This window comes from Muntiacus reevesi, chromosome 14 (genome assembly GCF_963930625.1).
Source record: "Muntiacus reevesi chromosome 14, mMunRee1.1, whole genome shotgun sequence".
NCBI classification, from domain to species: domain Eukaryota; kingdom Metazoa; phylum Chordata; class Mammalia; order Artiodactyla; family Cervidae; genus Muntiacus; species Muntiacus reevesi.
The window spans coordinates 532,606-551,414 of record NC_089262.1 but is presented as its reverse complement, the minus strand read 5'-3'; the positions used below and the strand labels follow the sequence as shown (position 1 = coordinate 551,414).

Below are 18,809 nucleotides of genomic sequence, written 5' to 3'. Positions count from 1 at the left end.
CTCCTGCCCTCGGGCCTCACGCTGGAATTACGACAGAAGCAGGTGCAGGCATCTCGAAGCGAACGCGGGTTTAGGGACGACACAGAGAGCTTGGGGGCTGGGGAGCCGCCTGTGGCTGCGGGCCGCCGGCGGGGAGGGCGGGGCCGGCGGCGGGGGCGGGGCCTGCGGGGAGTCGGGGCCGCAGGCGGGGGGCGGGGCCGCAGGCTGGGGGCGGGGCCGGCGGCGGGGGCGGGGCCTGCGGGGAGTCGGGGCCGCAGGCGGGGGCGGGGCCGCAGGCGGGGGGCGGGGCCGCAGGCGGGGGGCGGGGCCGGCCGCGGGCGCTAGGCCGGGTGGTGGTGGTGGTGGTGGTGGTGGTGGTGCTCGTGGTGGTGGTGGTGCTCGTGCCGCTGCACCGCTGGCCCCGCGAAGGCCTCGCCCAGGAGCGCGGGCGGCAGCTCCTGCTCCAGCGCCGCCGGCGGGCCCGGCGCGGCCTTCAGCGGCGAGTGGCCCTCCCGCGCCCGCTGCCGGCACCGCCGGTGGCCGTAGGGCGGGGGCGGCGGCTGCGGGAGGGCGTGGGCCTCCGGGGGTGCCTGCGGCAGGGGGGCGGGCGGGTGGAAGCTGAAGGACCGCCCGGGCCTGAGCCCGCTGGGCACGCCGGGGGGCCGGCCCGAGCCCTGGGGGGACCTCAGGAACGGCCGCTCGGGGCCCTTTGGCCGGGGCGGCAGGTCCAGGGCCCGGGGCAGCAGCTCAGCGGCCGGCAGGGCGAGCTCGGCCAGCCCCGGGCAGCGGCGATGGTGGGCGGCGTGCACGTCTGACTCCTGTGAGCGGGACCGGCCCTGCGGGTGTGAGGCCCTGGCGGGGGGCTCCGGCCGGGCCTGCGTCGGGGGGGACCCTGCAGATACAGCAGCCGTGAGGGCCTCCGAGGGGCCAGCTCTGTCCCACTGGACCCGCTGCTGCCAGGACCCGCGACCCCCAGGCCTGGCGCCCAGGGTCCGGGTCCCCGGGGCTCACCTGGCCCAAACTTGGACGCGTAGTTCTCGATTCCAGCCAGGTCCAGGTAGTGGTTCCTCCGCTCTGTGTTTTCGTCCACGCAGTAGGGACCCCGCTCCGAGCAGGGGTGGGGGTCGGCGTTGGGCCTCCTGCGAGGAGCAGGAGGAGGGTATAGCTCTGCTCTCTGGCACTCTGAACCCACGAGGTTAGGGACAAGCAGGGCCCATGGGGCCCCAGGACCTTGGAGCCACCCAGCGACCTCCACCACCATCGTCACCCAGGAGCTGGTGAGGGCTCCGCAGCCGCTGCCCCCAGCGGCTGGAACAACAGGGCCCGGGAGCAAGCGGGCTGAGGGTCCGGAGACCGCCCACCGGCTGCCTGTGAAGCCCCACGGCCTCTCAGACGACACTGGGCCTGCCCAGCTCCCACCCGGGGGCAGGCAGTGCCCGGAGCCACCCCAAGGGAACAGCCCTTGAGGCCTGTGTGAAGCAGGGGTGTGGCCAGGCTGCTCCAGTCTGAGGGAGCCGAGCTGGGCCCCAGGCCCTCACCGGACGTGTGCGGACAGCCTCCTGTCGACCAGCCTGGGGTCCTCATTGAGCTCCGCCTCCGTCCTGCAGCGACTGGGCTCGCGGTCTGAAAGCGGCAGACGCAGGCAGCCTTCACTCACCCAGCTACCCGTTCATTCACTCACTCTGCTCAGGTCCTCACCGGCCCTGCATGTTCACTCATTCATTCATGCCTTTGTTCACTCATGCATTTGTCCGGTCATTCATTCATCACTCATTCATTCATCCACACCTTCAGTCATGCCCTCATTCATTCGTCACTCCCCACTCAGCATTCACCTCCACTCTTGCACGCATTCATTCTTGCTCCTCACTCGCTCACTGAAGCCCCCGCACACCCAGTCCTTCACGGAACAGGCTCCAGCCCTTGCCTGGCTCTGTGTGTTCAGGACGCCACAGAGCCCTCTGCCGTGAGGGGGACGCTGCACGGGGGTCACAGTTAACACCACCCCCCACCTCGCACGGTGAGCAGGCGCTCAGGGGAGAGGCTGCGTGGGGCGGGGGGTGCAGGAGGCAGGGACCACATGCAGGGCAGGGCCTCTGGAGCACCTGAGCGGGGAGCCACTAAGGCCCGGAAGCCCAGGCCCTCACCCTGGGCAGCAGGGGGCCCGTCCTTCCTCTTGCTGGACGGCTCGGGGCTGACGGTCAGCTTCACACGGAGAGTCTTGCTGCTGCCCGAGCAGTGGTGGACTGAAGCGTCGACAACTTCATAGATGGTGTGCATCAGGCTAGACATGTCCTGGGGGGTGGGGGCGGACGTCGGGGCGCAGGCGGACTGGGGGCCCAGCCCACACTGCCCGCCGCCCGCCACTCCTTTCCCCTGCCCCACAGAGGCACCAAGCGGCCTGAGCCGGCAGCGCTGCTGGAACCACCACGTCTCTTTGAGCTTTTCAAGTTCAAACTGCATCTGAGTTCAAAGGGCTTAGCAAGCAGACAAACGATCAAAGTTGCTTTTAACTCAGACACGCTGTCTCAGCCATCCTCCACGTCTGCTTCCTTCTGAGGGGCCCTCTGCCCTCCTGGACACAGAGGCAGCAGGGACGGCATGCCAGGGGCACCCCTGGGACCCTCACTGCCCTGCTGAGGGGCTGCTGGCCAGGGCAGAGATGGCCAGGGCTGGCTGGGCTCCACCAGGAACGGCACAGACAGTGGCCGGGCCCAGGGGAATGGACGAGGCTCCAGCCGGCCCTGCCAGTGACCTGGGTCCTGTCCTGCAGTGGCTCCCTCCCCACAGCCTGACCCAGGAAAGCTCCCTGCCTCTCCTCCCTCCTGGAGGGCCCAGCCGTGTCCCCAGGGTGGGACCCAGGCCTCGTCACCTCTCTGGTGGCCTTCCCGCTGTTGTCGAAGCCATAGAGCGTGAACGTCCACTCCTGATGATTGTCCTCCTCCACCGACACGTCACACTGGACCGCCTGTGGGGTGCGGAGGGATGGGCGCAGGGTCGTCCTCACCCACGTGCTGGGCCCCCAACCCTGCCCTGTCCTCTGGGGACCAGTCCCCGCCCCTCCTGGCCAGGCAGGGAGATGGGTCAGTCCATGCATGACCTGGCTTCTGGGTCATTCCCACGGCTCTGGCACTGAAGCCCAGGAAAGTCCCACGGGTTACACAGGGCCACAGCAGCCGGCTCTGGCCAGGTGCGTGGGGACCCCTCTGCCCAGCAGAGCCTGCCACCCCGGGAGCCATGGGTACCCCGCGTCAGGGCATCTGCAGGAGAGGGGCGAAGACCTACATCCACGTTCAGGCGCCGCTTGCCCAGCCCGCGGGCGCCCTCGCGGCCAGCCGCTCGCTCTCCATCATCCACGCAGAAGAGCTGTCCCAGCCCCTCGCGGGCCTCGGCTTTCTCAGGAGGCAGCACCACTGCGGGGGGCAAGGGGTGGGCCCGGCGTCCGGCCCAGGGGGAGGTGGTGGGCGGCTCCCAGCCCGTGACCCTCCCAGAAGGGTCTGAGCCGAGAGTCCAGGCACAGGGCATCAGGTGGCCTGGGAGGGAGGCCAGGGCGTCCCTCGGGGGGACCCCGGCCTGGGGCGCCCCACCCTCTAGCTGCAGCAGCTTCAAACCTGGGCTGACTGGGGTCTGGGAGGTAAGTGGAGGGGCGCAGGGTGAGGTTGGTTCAGGATGTCCAGGGCTGGGGAGCGGGACTCACCCTCGAAGGGACACTGGTCATCGCGGAAAGGCCCTTCCCTGGGGTCCCCGCCTGGCAGCTCCTGCAGAAGGACAGACAGCACAGACCATGGACACCCCGCCTGAGCTCGGGGGCAGTCGCCGGACCTGCCTCCTGGGCGTCACGCTCCTGCTGCGGGAGCAGCAGCCCGTCCACGCTCACTCAGCCTCGGGTTCTGAACGTGACACGTGCCCATCCCTGGGCGTGGCTGGCTCCGTTAGAACCGCCTCTAGGACGAGACGTCGGGCCCAGGGGTTCTCAGTGCAACCTGCGTCCCCCACCACCACCCCCAAGGACACAGCTTCGCCCGAGGGCGCGGGGCGGCGAGAACAAGGCTCCCACCTAGCCTCTGCTGAGTGAGGCAGGCACAGACCAGAAGCCTGGCCGTGAACGGTCGAGCCCACCTGCCGTCCGTCCGCTCACCGGCCGGCACACAGCACCTCCTGCCTTAGCTGGACAAGAGCCGGGGAGCGCCCCGCAAGACCCAGGAACCAGGGGGCCGGGACTGGGGGGCGCCTCCTTCAGGGGGGCCTAGGGCGCAGACAGAAGACGCACCCCTCCCCCCCCCCGGCCCCGGCCCCCACGGCCGATCCTGAGGTCAGTTACGGGAAAATGGGAGCAACCTTCTGCCGAGCCAGGAAACCACAGAACTGAGTCCCCGGGGCCAGCAGAGCCACCCCCGGGGTCAGAACAGACGCGGGGCGAGCGGGGCTGGGCCAAGGGCGGAGGGGACCCTGCCCGTCTGTCTCCTGGGCCCCCAGGCACCCCTGGCATCCTCCTCTTGGAGGCCCTGGCCCTAACCACTCCCCCGTCACGCTGCTTAGAACCAGGTGACTGTCACAGCTTTCTCGGGAGGCCAGGCAGCGGTGTGCCCGAGCTCGCTGTGATAGACGCTGCCGCCTCCACCACCCAGCCCGCCACCCGGGATGCGCCTGCTGGCCCAGCGTGGAGGCCCCGCGGTTGCCCCACACACCAGCACAAGGGCCCCTCCAGCCGAATGGAGTCTAGCCTGAGCGCTCTACCCATTGGATGCCGATATAAATTCCAATCATAAGACCCTGGCTTGCGGTTAAATTTTTTCCATAAAATCAAAGCGAGCTGTGAAGCAGAGGTTCCGGGCGTCTGTGGAGAGCAGGCGCAGTGACTGGCCAGAGGCCGGCAGATCAGCTGTCCATAGGGACCGCATCACAGGGGGCGGCCAGGGCCAGCCATCGTCCGGCGAGGCTGTGGGCCCTGCGGTCCCTGCCACGTGCTGCGGGGCCAGAACACGGATGGATGGGCCCAGGGGCGAGGACTCCGCCCTCCGGCCTGGATGGCCCCCTCTCCACCACGTCCCCCAGCCAGCCTCCCCGCTGGGCTGGTGGCCGGAGGCTCAGATGCTGCGTGACTCCTGACGACCCCGCCCGGGGCAGAGCCCCCTGTATTCACCTCCTTAAATCACAGAGGTGAGAAGAGCTGCAGGAAGCACTTCCCCGGGATCTAAGGTCTGAGACTGGACTGGGCGCAGCCTTTCTTTAAAAGAGCCAGTCTCGGGGGGGAACCGCCGAGGCCCCGAGACCCGCCTCTGGGGACCTGCTGGAGCCCCAGGGCTGGTGGAGAGGCTGGCCTTGAGGACTCGGCCTCCAGAGCCACGGGGTGGGGGACCCGAGAATTTCCTCACTGCTTGCCTGGCTCACCCGAGCGCTCAAAGAAAAGCAAAGCCCACCTGTGGCCTCTACACATGAGCTTAGAAGAGTTGAAAGTTCAATAATTCCTCCCATCTTTTTGTTTCAAAATAATCTGAGCACTTATTTTTGGCAGGCAGTGCCGGTTACAGACGAGATATTAATATATTAATACATGCTTTGGGCTGGGGAGGGGTCAGGACAGGGTCTGCGTGAGCCTTGGCGGGACCCTGAGACGCTCCCAACGCTACAATCACAGACTCACCAAGGACACAACCAAGCTGGCTCTGGTCAGCAACGGACGTGCTCGCCTCCCCAGACGATGCCCGCCTTCCCTAACAGGGCTGGGAGTTTGGAACACTTGGAACGTCCCTCCACGCACAGCCTGACGGGAAGACAGGCCAGTTTAAGATCCAACGCATCACCAGCGGCCTCTGTGATGCAGAGTCATCAGACAAGGGGGCGAGGAGGCTTACAGGAAGCGCAGCCACGCTTGGCCCTGTGACTGGTGACTTCCGTCCCATCCATCCTGATTACACAAAGATGCCCTCTCATCCGCGCTGCTGCAGCTCAATAGAAGGGCCAAGAACTTAGACTGTAACGTAGGACAAGCAGCGCAAGGCTCTGAGCTAGACATGCGGCCACCCCTGCCGGCAGCCTCACGCGTGGCTGGAAAACCCAGACCGTCCAGCAAGACTGGAGGCGAATGGATGACGTCCCCACGCAAGCACTGGCACTGCCCAGGCCCCGCCGCTCCTGGGAGGCCCACCTGTGCTGGCCTCTGTCCCCAGGTGGAGTCCCCAGCTACAGACCCTCCCCAGCAGCAAACTCCCGCCTCATGCCCTCCCCCGCTCCTCCAGGGAGCCCCAGCTTCCACCTACAAACCCTCCAGCCCCGCCTTCCCGACCCCCATCCTGCCCCTGCCTGGACGGTCCTTGGCACCAACCGCCTCTGACTCTGCTCAGGGACGCGGCTCTGTCCCCGTGGCATCTGGGGCTCCTCTGTCAGCCAGCAGGGGCCTGCAGGTGACCCAGCCCACCAGCCAGCTGTGCTCAGACCTGGGCCTGGCCTCCTGCAGATCCCGGGGGCGCCCAGCAGGGGGAGATCGTGCCCCCCTTCTCCAGCATCTGAGGGGCCCTCCTTCAGCCCAGTGTTCTGGGCTGCCAGGGACGGGCCAAAGCCCTCGCATCGGACACTTTCTCCTCCAGGCCGTCCCACGCTTTCTCCTCCAGGTCGTCCCTCTCCATCACCGTCAGGCAGCCTTGGGCTTTGTTGCGGGCTCCTGCTGCCTAGGTGGGGGCTACGGGCATGGAGCTGTTGGGGGCGTTCACGGAAAAGCTTGGACCCCCACCTCCCAAGAGGCCAGGAGGCCCAGCCACACTTTCCCTTGGCCAGGGTCCCCTTCCGTCCACCAGAGCCAGGGACGCTGGGCCGTCCACCCCATTGGAGGCCACATGGACGCGGGGCGGTCTGCGTGAGTGGGAAGGAGGAAGCTTCAGTGATGTAGCCGACCAACCCCTTAACTCATCCACTTTTCCAGTGTCCAAATTCACACATTTCTTCAAGACTGAGTGCCTCTGCGATCTTAGGAAACGCTCTCTGGCTTCGAGAGTGGACACGTCCCTAGGAAGCCCTACTCTTGCTGGGATAGAGGCCCTCCAGCTCCTGAGTCCCTGAACGATCCCTGAGGGAGACGGTGCGTTCGTCAGGTGGCAGAGCGCATGGGAAGCCAGCCTTTACAAACCTGCTTCGTCACCGCCCCGATAAAGGGCCTGCCTAGAAAACCTGCCCAGGGTCCCAGCGTGGAGCACGTCTGCGGCAAGCCTGGGGGGGCCCCTCATATTCCAAGCACCCCCCCAATACTGCCAGGACTCAAGGCCACTCCTGGATTCAGGTCTCCTCTTAAACCTGTGCTGTTCACAGACCCAGGCTGGTACCTGCTCTGTCCCTGGGGGCTCAGCGTGCGTATCTGGGCTTCAACAGAGAGGAGGCCCCCCAGGCCCCGGGGCCTGAGGGACAGTGCATTTGTGTCCCCGTAACAAGTGGTCCCCAGCCAGGCAGCTCACACCTGAAGACGTGCCGTCTCCCAGTTCTGAGGCCACAGTCAGGACTCACGGCCTGGAGGGGAGCCCCCAGGCTCCGGGGGCAGGACCCTTCCTGCCTCTCTGGCTCTGGGGGCCCTGCGGGCCCTGGGCTCGTGTCTGCATCCCCAGCCTCGGCTCTGTGACCGCTCAGCCTCTGGGTGTGCATCTTCTGTCCAAGGCCGGACCCGCACTCGCCCCTTCTTACAGAGACGGGAGCGGCAGTCGGGGCCCCAGGACCACCCCTTGTCTGGAGGCCCGTCAGTCAGCCACGTCTGTAGAGATCCCTTTCCAAAAAGGTGCCGGTCGCGGGCTCTGGGACGGGGAGCATCCCCGCATGTCCAGGAGCTGCCAGCCAGTCGAGAGTTTGAACCGGCCACTGACCACCGCCTCCACCCCTTTCCAACAGTACGTGGACGGGGTGCGGTGACCTCCCAGGAGGACGGGGTGTGGTGACCCCCACGAGGATGGGGTGTGGTGACTCCCCCAAAAAGACGGGGTGTGGTGAACCCCGGAGGATGGGGTGCAATGACCCCCACGAGGACAGGCTGCAATGACCGCCTATGCACACACTCACGGGGTGCCGTCCCCCTCAAATGGGGACAGACAGGAAGTACACCAGCCAGAAATCCGGTGGAAGCCAGGCTCCTCCTCTGGCCTGAGTGGGGAGAGACCGCAGCACGGGTGACGGCGCGGACGCGAGGACAGACCTCCTGCTCCCAGGGCACGCCTTCCAGACTCGGGGTCCCTGGAGGACGGCTCCGCTTCCTGTGATGGATCCGAGGATGGGCAGCTGTGACGAGAACCGAGGGTCCCCAGTGGAGAGCCGGGCTGCGCGCACCCCCTGCTGCCCTGCGGGCCCTCCACCCCGGCCGGCTCACACCAGCCCCGCCTCCTGGGCGGTCGGCCATGGGGCCTGCTGATCAGAGACAGAGCCTGGCCTCACCTCCGGCTGTGACAGACCACGCCCTGGACAGGTAGGGTGGGCAGAGCTGGGGACCCCGGGACTGTGCCCACCCAGCTCGTGCTGCAGGGGCCCAAGGTCACTTCCGGGCAGTGCCTGGGGCTGGACAAGGGGGTGGCGTGTTGTGCAAGGGCGACCTGGGCCAAGTGGGGGTCCAGGGAGGCCCCTGGGCTCCTGCCCAGGCTGTCAGGACACTGGACGGGCCAGGACTGGCGTGGGGTGAGTGCGGGGGGCCTGGGCTCCCCGGGCACTGGAAAGAACTGGGTCGTGCAGAAGGCAAGGACGGGGCACTGGGGGGAGAGTGGGAGGCCACAGGGGCAGCAGAGGGGAGGGCAGATGGCTGGAGGCGAAGGGCAGGGCCCGGGAGGGGCAGCAGCCTCAGTGGGAGAGATCAAGGGCAGAGGCGGACCTGTCCGCACCCCCGACGGAAGGCCTGGTGGGGACACATCTCGGAAACAGCGCCAGGGAGACGGAGGCGACTCCACGGGCTGCGGGAAAGGCCCTCCAGCAGCTCAGCAGCTGGGGTCTCGGCTTCAGCGGCTAAAGAGTCTTAGAGGGGACAAGGCAGGTTTGGGGCTTAATAATCCCAGCACGTGCACACAGGGGCTCAATCCGAGGGGCTGCCGCGGCTGTGACTGTCAACTTCTGACTTTGAAGCGCAAGTTCAGGCAGGTGAAGTGTCGGGGAGGGGCGTGCAGGGGCCCACCAGCCACAGCGCTCCCAACAGCTCCAGGATCCGAGGGCGTCCCGAGGCTCTGCAGCAGGGCTCCTGGGTGAGGGCTGTTCAGCCAGACTCCCTAATTACCAATTTGGAATTTATGCCTGGAAACTCAGCTCTCTGGGGATCAAAGGGTCTCCCAAAGTAAACGCCTACAGACCTCATGGGCCAGCATGCTCCATAACTGACGTCCTGGGTGAGGACATCTTACCCACCACAGCTTCTCACAACTTCACTCATTTTGGTGAAAAAAAATACAGAATGTATCTGGCGTTAGTGGTCAAGAACCTGCCTGCCAATGCAGGAAACATAAGAGATGCAAATTTGATCCCTGGGTCAGGAAGGTCCCCTGGAGAGGGCATGGCAACCCACTCCAGAACTCCTACCTAGAGGATGCCATGGACAGAGGAGCCTGGTGCCCTATGGTCCATAGGGTTGCAGAGTCAGACACAACTGAGCGACTCAGCAACAGTATCACACGCCCACTTGCCCTGGTCTACGGGGATTTCTTTCTTGGCAACCACACACAAAAAAGACCCTGACCCCAGAGAGGTCCCCGAGGACCCGCTCATGAAGCTTGTTGGAGAAGGGCTCCATGCGTGGCAGGGACGCCTAAAAGCACAGAGCATAGGGGCTCAGCCCACAGCCCACGGTCGCGGGCGAGTTATGGGGTGGGGTTACCAAGGGCACCTGCGGGGGAAGTAATTCCACCGTAAAGTGTGTGCAGGGAAAACATAACAAATGCAGGGTCAGTGAGAAGCTACACAGTGTGAAAAGAAATGTCAGTCGCTCGGTCACGTCCAAGTCATTGCAGCCCCATGGACTGCACCCTGCCAGGCCCCTCTGTCCACGGGACTCTCCAGGCAAGAACATGGAGTGGGGTGCCACGCCTTCCTCCAGGGGCTCTTCCCGACCCAGGGATCAAACCCAGGTCTGCTGCACTGCAGGTGGATTCTTTACCGTCTGAGCCACCAGGGAAGCCCTGTATGCAAGCACACACACACACACATGTGCACAAAGACACATGCATGCACACGCACACAAACACAGGTGTATATGCATGTGCACATGAACACACATGTATACACACGGGTGTGAACACAATATATTCACAAACACAACATACGCATGCATACATGTGTGCACAGATGCATATACATGAACCTATATACATATGCATGTGCACACATGAACATGAGTTTGAGCAAACTCCAGGAGATAGTGAAGGACAGGGGACCCTGGCACGCTACAGCTCACGGGGTCACAGAGTCAGGCGTGACTTAGCAACTGACAAATGATGTACACATGTACACATTCATGTACATTCACATACATGCATATGTACAAAACGCATATACAAATGCACGTATACACACGTGTGTGCGTGAATACATACATATATGCATGAACACAACAGATGCACACATATTTACATATGCACACACACAAACATGCACAAACATGCACACACACTATATACATGTGCGTGAGCACACGTACATATATGCATGAACACAATAGATGATGCATGCACACACACATGCACGTACACACATGTATATGTGTGCATGCACACCCACATATACATGCATGCACACACAATCTCTACCACAGAGAATCGAGATATGCCCCAAAAAACTAAAAAACTTCAGTGATTTAAATTTTCAGCGTCATGGAACTCTGTTTTTCATTTAACAGTAAATCATTCTGCAACAAATCTGCAGACATCATTTTCCCCCAGTCATGCCCGCTGCTGGCTCAGTCTTCAGCGCCAACAAGGAGGAGCTTCACAGAGAAAGGAGGCTCTCCAGGATCCACCTCCCGGTGCCTGCCGCCTCCTTGCTGTCTGCACCCCCCAGGCCGCCGAGGTCACAGCACACAGTGTCGACAGGATGCCCGTACCCCTGTGCGGGAGCCATCGTGCCCGCCAGCGCTCTTGGGCAGAAGAGGTTTCCTGCCGCTGGGTCTGAAATGCAGACCCAGGTTCATCTTCCTTCCATCTGAGCTCGTCCTCTGGAAAAACCACTTGGCTTTCATTCCTTTCCATTCGTATTAAAGCTTCATGTTTCCCATTTCAAAAGAAGATCAGTTCCAAAGTGGAACTTCCATTTTCCGCGTCCATTTTCAGTTCTGTGTTTTTAGCTGAGAAGGCCCCACATGTTCACACGTGATGCCAGTGGCCCCGGCAGACGTAAGCCTGTTGGAGACGCTAAAGGCTTGCACTTGCTCGCAGCCCAGGACCCCGAGGGCTGAGCTGCTCTGAGAAGCAATGCAGGCTCCGCTGCCTCTGGAAGCACTCGCAGGGAGGCGACGCCCACACCCGGCTCCGTGGCTGCATCCAGACCCCTGGGGTCGGAGCGGAGACCGGCGACCTCGCCCCGTTCCACAAACAGGAACCAAAATCGACTCAAGAGCAATTCCTTTGTGAAGCCACCCGTGAAAGAAAGAGAGTCCTGAGCAGACCTGCACTTGCCTCGCTGAAACCTTTCAGCAGCCTTTACCCATTCTGCCCCCCCTCACCCCCACCTCCCACAACCTGCAATTCATTCTCTGCAGCGGGGAGCTTGTCTTATAAACATATTTACGTATTTCTAGTCCTCAGACGTGAGCCGTCACACAGCGTTTGTCTTTCTCTGTCTGACCTACTTCACTTAGCACCATGACCTCAAGGCCCATCCATGTTTTGGGCAAGATTTTTTTCTTTATGGCTGAGTAATATTCCATTGTACATACACCACATCTTCTTTTCCATTCACCCACCATCAAAGGATGTTGCTTCTCTGTCTTGTTGTTGTTCAGTTATTAAGTCATGTCTGACTCTTTGTGACCCCAGGGACTGCAGCACACCAGGATTCTCCGTCCTTCACCATCTCCTGGAGCTTGCTCAAACTCATGCCCATTGAGTCAGTGATGCCATCCAACCATCTTATGCTCTGTCATTCCCTTCTCCTCCCACCTTCAATCTTCCCCAGCGTCAGTCTTTTCCACTGAGTCAGTTCTTCCCATCAGGTGGCCCAACTCCTGGAGCTTCAGCTTCAGCCTCTGTCAAGGCCGCTGTAAATGATGCTGCAGGGGACGTGGCGCTGCACATCACCTCCTGCAGCTGGTTCTGCTTTCTTCGGACGTGTACCCAGGAGGGAGGCTGCTGGATCACCTGGCACTTGTTTTTAATTTCTGAGGAGTCTCCATCGTGTTCTGCACAGTGGCTGCACCGTTTTACGTCCCCTCCGACAGTGGAGGAGGGTTCCCTTCTCTCCATATCCTCTCCAGCGCTTGTAACTTGTGCTCTTCTGGTGACAGCAGTCCCGATAGGTGGAGGTGACGCCTCGCTGCGGTCCTGATGATTAGGATGTCCAGCACCTTTTCACGGACCTGCTGACCTCGTGCCTTTATTCTTTGGAAAACGTCTCTGTTACCGAAGACCTCGTCTCAGAAGCGGCCCTGGTCCCAGGGCAGCCGCGAGGTCTGGGAGCAGCGGATAAACCCCCAGCGCAGAAGCCCCGCTCTCACCTCGCACCCCCCTCCAGGTTTCCCCAAGGAACCTCAGCACAGCTGCAGGGGGTCCCTCTGTTCAGGCACCCAGACGACGTGCACAGTCCTTCCCCAGGACGAGCCGCAGGAAGGGGGCCTGGACGCCCCTCACGGCAGCCAGGAGGCCAGCACACCTCGGTGCCCTCCTGGGGGAGGACCCCTGGCAGGAGGGTAGAGCTGACTGCAGGCCCCGCACTGGGTTCCAGCTGGGGGCCTCCCTCTGGGCGGCACTGGGCCTGTGGCTGAGGGAACCGGACCTGCCCACCCCAGAAGCAAGGAGTCCGAGGAGTCAGGGGCCGCAGGGTCAGGGGCCACGGGGTCCCGGAAGCCACTGACTCAAGGCCTCCACCACCCACCGAGCTCCCGAAGGAACCAGAACTACGCCTTGGGCTCTGGGAACACGCCAGGGGACACCCGTGGGCACCACGCTCAGTTTTAAAACAGCTAAAATCACTTCAGACAAACCAAGGGAAGGAGAGGCAGGGCCCCAGCCCCGTCCTCCAAAGCTGGGAAGACAGGCCGGGAGGCCTCAGGCCCACGCACCGCGGTCCCCCCAAGGAGCTGTCTCCCCCATGACACCCCACGACTGCCCCTCCCAGGACCCTCTGTGTCACTTCCACCAACACCCCGTGGCCGCCCCAGCCCCCGGGACACGTGGCCTTGAAGCAACACAGAGCGTTTCTCAGGTTCACAGGGAGGACCTTCCAGCTCATGAAGCAGGTACCCACCTGCCGGGAAAATAACGTTTACCAGACATTCTGGTCATGCACCAGGAGCCAGCCGGGCTCACTAACTCACGGGCAAAGTCAGCCTCATCCCCTTTATCTTGTGGGGGTGGTGGGAGCCGGCGAGTTAGGTGGGGGATGTGCACCGAATTCCCACAGGGTCACTGGCCAAAGTTCTTGCAGCCACACGGCGACCAGCACTGACCCTCAAGGAAGCACACGGTGGCCTCGACAGGAGGGGGTGTGTCCCCGCACCGGCCCCAGTCAGAGGTCCTGGGGGCACAGCACGGCCAGGCAGGCCATCCTTGGGCCCCCCGGGAGGCCGGGATGAAGACAGGGCCGGAGACAGGACAGGGAGAGCCGACACCCCAGAGTCCCCCAACTGACACGCTCTGGGGGAGCCAGGGCCGGGGTGCTCGGCGGGGGGAGCAGTGTGGCAGCAAGATGCCTGAGCTCCCGGGCCGGGGGTCCACACTCCAGGTCCACACTCCAGGCTCATAGCCCTACAGCCAAACAAGCAAAGGACGGAAGGAGACAGGGAACGATGAACTGTACTAAACGTAAAGGAGCATCCGCTGTTCTGGTTCCACGCTCTCCCTGCACCGCGGGGTTATGAAAGCAGACTCAGTCTGTGCTGGCCGCCACAACAACACACCGCAGGCCAGTAACGAGCGAACAGGAGAAACTCATCACACAGTCCTGAAGCCCGGACGTCCGGGACCGAGGCGCCTGGACGTCTGAGACCGAGGCCGCAGGTCGTCTGAGACCGAGGCCCCAGCCACTCGGCGTCGGGCGAGGGCCCCTTCCCGCTGCATAGATGGTGCCCCGCGTGGTAGACGGGACACCGAACGCTCTGGGGCTCACATGGGCGCTGATCTGCCACGAGGTCTCAGCCCCCGGGCCCTAACCGCCTCCCCAAGGTATCACATGGAGGGAGGTGAGGCTGAATTTCAGGGTGACGCCAACATTCAGACCACAGCAGAGAACAAAACAGTGAGGGGACTACCCGAGCCACACAGCACACCGCTCCTTCAAACGCGTCCCAGGGGCGTGGAACCCATGAGCCTCAGAGGTCAGCACAGCGGGCTCCACCACCTCACAGCCACACAGCGGGAGCATCGTTTTCGATCTACGTAACACTCACGGGCTGCGCGTTGGGACCTGCTGTGTGGTCCACATCCTGGGCTGACGGAGGCTCGCCCGCCTGTTTCAAGGCCCGAGGTTCCCATGCCCGGGAGAAGGCCCCAGGTGGACGGCCGCCAGGAAGAGGCGGCGTAAGCCCGGGACCGCTCTGCATCACCTGCAGGCATCTCTGACTCCTCACGCGCCGGAGGACCAAGGAGGCAGGAGACAGCACCCCGTCATCAACACTCACCTCCCCAGGCAGACACGATCAGCCCAGAGGAGGGGCGGCCCCGCACTGGCCCCCTGGCCCCAAGGAGCACACAGCCTCCAGCCGCACTGTGACATGCCCAGCAAATCGTTGAACCTTCCTGCCTTTACAGGTGTGGGATTCAAACCTGACTCCCAGAAAGCAGGAGTCGCGACTCGAGTGGGTCTGATCTCAGGGCACGTCTTGCTCCTTCTCACAAGCGTTTACAAACACGCTCTGAGTGTCTCATTACCAGCTGGCCAGAGAGCGTCCTTCCAAAAAGGGAGCGGCTGCGCCCGAGTGGTTGCGCTCTGTCTGCAGTGGACTCCGGGGACCGCTAGGGAGCGAGCGGTTGGCGGGAGGGGTCTCAGCCGTCTGGCCTGGCCATCTACCCGAACCCAGTCCACACCGGTGCCCGAAATCACCCACCCTGGCAGACACGTGGGGTCTGGTTCACCCGAGGCCCCTCTGGGCCCCAGGTCTGGATGGACACCCTCCACGCCCACTTGCAAGAGCCTAGGTCCTGAGTGGGGGCCTTGAGGCTAAAAACAGCACCTTCAGTCTGGGGAGCCCGTCATCCCCCTGAAGCCTGGCTTTCCCGTGAGCCCAGCGGCCCTCCGACACGGCAAACGGGCAGCGTGGTGGTCTTTAACTCGCCACCACGGCTGTGGAGCGCTTGGATCGTAAAGAAAGTCGAGCCCCGCGCCCCCTCCCGCCTGGGATACGCAGGCCTTGCGGCCACAGGCCCCCGCCAGGAGCGGGAGGGGCTCTCCAGGCCCCGCCGCAGTCCGTCTGCCGGCCATCTGCGCCGCCGCCTTCTTTGTCCCCGGAACCCGGGTCGCGGTCAGGGGCTGAGCTCCGGTGCTCGCGGCCCCAGGAGCCCGCCGGGCCCACCACGCCTACCTGCTTGTCCCTGGCGCCGTGCTCCGCGCAGCCCCGCCGCTCCGCCTCCTCTGCGCCTCTGCGGCCGCCCATGTACGCAGACACCACGATACTGTCCCCTGCGGGCCCGCGGGCGGACGTGGGGAACGCGGCACCGAGGAGAGAAGGAGACGCCCGTGAGCCCGCGGGCGGTGCGCCTGGCGATGCCCGCCGCCCTGCGCGCCCGGCCCTCTCCGCGCCGCCTGGGGCGCGGGGCTCAGGCCCCAGGCTGGGACAGGGGTCTGGGGCGTGGGCGAGGAGCCCGCGCGCTCCTGGGGGCGCCGCGCCGAGGCACCCCCGCCACCCGAGGCCTCGGGGGGCAGCACGCGCGCCGCCCTCCGGGCTCGGCCCCCCGCGCCCCGGCCGCCGCCCCGCGCGCTCACCTTCCGGGCTCTCTCTTCGCTTGAAGGCTGCAGCGGCTGCGGCGCGGCCGGAGGGCGCGGGGCGAGGGAAGGGACAGTGAGCGGCCGGCGCCCGTCCGCCGCCGCCCGCCCGCCCGCCGGCCCCCAACTCACCGTGCCGGGACTGGATTTTCCCCATGTCGCCTCCCGCCCGCCCGCCCGCGCTCCCGGCGCCGCGCCCGGGCGCCGGCCGTGATCCGCTGCGGGTCCAGGCGTCCGCGGAGGCCGCGGAGACCCGGCGCGCGGGGTCGGGGCGGCCGCGGGGCGCGGAGCCGGACGGGCGGGCGGGGGCGCGGCGCGGCGGCGGCGGCCCGGCTCCCTCTGAGCGCGCGCGCCCGCGCCCCGGCTTTAACCGCGGCCCCCGCAGCGCCCCCCGCGGCCGCCGCCCGCAGCGCACGGGCCCGGCCTCCGGCCCGCCTCTTTGGGGGTCGCGAGCCCCCTGGGCGTGGGGGCGGCGCCGCCCGCCGGGGGACCCCGGACGGGAGGTCTATAAGGTAGTCGGGGGCTGCGGTGGACCCTCGCGGGGACAGCTCCCAGCCCCACCCTCTCTCTCACGGCGTATCCTGGCATCCCCAATTCGAGAGGTACCCCAGAGCCCCTGCCCCTCGCCGGAGGGGACCTTAGAGGGGACGTGCCAGGCTGCTGGTGGATCTGGTCGTGGGGAGAGGGCGGGGGCCGAAGAGGACCAGAGTTCCATGGGGAGGGTCCTTTGGAAGGACAGGAGGTGTGGACCGGGTCTCTGGGAAAAGCCAACTGCCAGTCCTAGCTCTTTCTACCTCGTGTTAATCAAGGACAGGCAAGGACCAGGGTGGCCTGGTTTCAGCCCTTGGCCTTTGCTGAGCTCCTGGGCAGTGCAGGGAGTCGGCACTCAGCCCCCCGCTCCCTTCCAGCTCTTCCCCTGCAGCCCCACCCCCCTCACCAGCCCCTACCCTACTGGAAAGCTTCAGAGTTCTCCTTCCCAGAAACCCCCCTTCTCGCCTCCTTGAACCCCGGCTTGCCGCTGCCGCTCAGCTTCTCCCCTCGATTCAGCCGAGGCCCCCTCACCCGCCAAGCACCTGCGTCTCCTGCAACAGGCGCCCGGTGTCCCGAGTCACGGCCACGTCTCCATCTCCGTGGGTGACCCACGTGGCCCAGGGCCACCTGCGTCCTGGCGGTGGGTGAGGTCCCTCCCTGCCCGGGCCTGGCCGACCCCCTCAAGGAGCTGGCCTCCCCAGCTGCAGCCCCCACACCCACCACGTCCCCCCACACCTCTCACCTCCGGGACAACACGCCTTGACTGGCCTGTTGCCCAGCCGAGCACGGGGACGCTTCGTGTGTGCTCTGCGGGCCAGGCTTCAGGCTGCCCGGTTGTGGGTGCTGGTGCTGACCTGTTTCAGAGGGTCCAGGAGCTCCAGGGCTTCCCTTGGGGCTCAGATGGTAAAGAAAGAGAACATGAAAGTCGCTCAGTGGTGTCCCACTCTTTGCAATCCCATGGACTACACAGCCCGTGGGATTCTCCAGATCAGAATACTGGGGTGGGTTGCCGTGCCCTCCTCCAGGGGAACTTCCCGACCCAGGGGTCAATCTCAGGTCTCCCGCATTGCAGGTGGACTCTTTCCCAGCTGAGCCACCAATGCAGGAGGCCTGGGTTCAGTCCCTGGGTGGGGAAGATCCCCTGGAGAAGGGAACGGTTACCCCCTCCAGTGTTCTTGCCTGGAGAACCCATGGACAGAGGAGCCTGGTGGGCTACAGTCCACGGGGTCCCAAAGATTTGGACACGACTGAGCGACTGACAACTTCCCACCACAGGTACCCCATGGCTCCCAGAGTCACACAGCTGGTCTGGATGGGAGGGTGACCTGGAGTCCCGCTCCTGACCCAGGCTGCCCCTCAGCCGGGAAGCAAGTTGCCCGTGGAGGTGTGAACATGGGTCATGAACAGTGCCATGGGTAGCCTGGCCCACAAGCCGTTCCCACCATCCCTTCCGAAAGACCCCAGCTGAAGGGCAGCCCCAGAGGGGGCCGCACCCTTCAAGCAGGACCTCCCTCCCATCCCGGCCCTGGGAGGCAGGGTCTCCGGGGCCCTGCAGGAGGCCCTGCGCTGACCCAGCGGTGGCCGCCTTCCGCGTGGCTCCCAGCTCCCGGTGGGGCCCAGGCCTCTCTCTCCCAGCAATGCTCCCTGGCTCTCCCCGCTCTCCTCCGCCTCCACCATGGCCTTTAACCCCCAACTGAGAGTGCAGCTGGAGAAGGAAATGGCAACCCACTCCAGGATTCTTACCTGGAGAATCCCAGGGACAGAGGAACCTGGCGAGGTACAGTCCGTGGGGTCGCAAGAGCCAGACACAACTGAGCAACTAACGAGAGAGAGGCGAGAGACTGCAGCGGTCGTCATCTTGTGGTTTGACGTGCTCTGTTAATGTCTTTGTGACGATAACAATAGTATAGTGTGTTAAGCAAAGTGGCGGCGGGGGGACGGCAGCCCTTCCAAATGCACCGTGTTTACCTCCACACCAGGCAGCAGCTCCGGGGTCAGCTGTGACTCTGCGTGAGGACCCACCCCTGGAGGAGCCCCAGCTTGCCCGCTGGCTCCCCACCCTGCAGTGTGGGGGTGTTGGTGAGGATGCCCGCCGGGTGTGCTGGCAGAGACTGGCGAGCCTCGTCTTTTCTGGCAGAGGCTCTGGTCTTTGTCACCTGCAGGGTCACATGATTCAGTCCTGGGAGGGTGGGAGTGAGGCTGGCCTCCCGGGGCTGCCTGGCGTC

At 64.4% G+C, this 18,809-nt stretch overlaps 1 protein-coding gene across 5 annotated transcripts; it reads right to left on the bottom strand.

Annotated features, from left to right (window-relative positions):
- Window positions 1–274: 274 nt before the first annotated feature.
- On the bottom strand, window positions 275–16,333 carry NKD2 (NKD inhibitor of WNT signaling pathway 2). 5 transcript variants are annotated; one of them, XM_065905338.1, is made up of 11 exons: window positions 16,186–16,333; window positions 16,054–16,089; window positions 15,653–15,750; window positions 5,624–5,743; window positions 3,677–3,737; window positions 3,265–3,392; window positions 2,852–2,947; window positions 2,085–2,274; window positions 1,518–1,602; window positions 991–1,118; window positions 275–871 (listed from the first exon to the last, which is right to left on the bottom strand). In XM_065905338.1, exons 1-11 carry the CDS (start codon window positions 16,208–16,210, stop codon window positions 321–323), a joined length of 1,518 nt encoding a protein of 505 aa, XP_065761410.1. In that variant the 5' UTR covers window positions 16,211–16,333; the 3' UTR covers window positions 275–320. The 5 variants fall into 5 exon arrangements, with proteins under 5 accessions (XP_065761410.1, XP_065761411.1, XP_065761413.1 ...); XM_065905339.1 differs by having other exon boundaries at window positions 2,127–2,274; window positions 16,186–16,330; XM_065905341.1 differs by lacking the exon at window positions 5,624–5,743 and having other exon boundaries at window positions 16,186–16,329.
- Window positions 16,334–18,809: the final 2,476 nt, after the last annotated feature.

Coding starts and splice junctions, on each gene's coding strand:
- NKD2 (XM_065905338.1), bottom strand. CDS start 16,210: ATGGGGAAAATCCAGTCCCGGCACG. Junction 3,738..5,623: donor CCAGCTTGGTTGTGTCCTTG/GTGAGTCTGTGA, acceptor GTCCTTCTGCAG/GAGCTGCCAGGCGGGGACCC. Junction 1,603..2,084: donor CTTAGTGGCTCCCCGCTCAG/GTGCTCCAGAGG, acceptor TGCCGCTTTCAG/ACCGCGAGCCCAGTCGCTGC.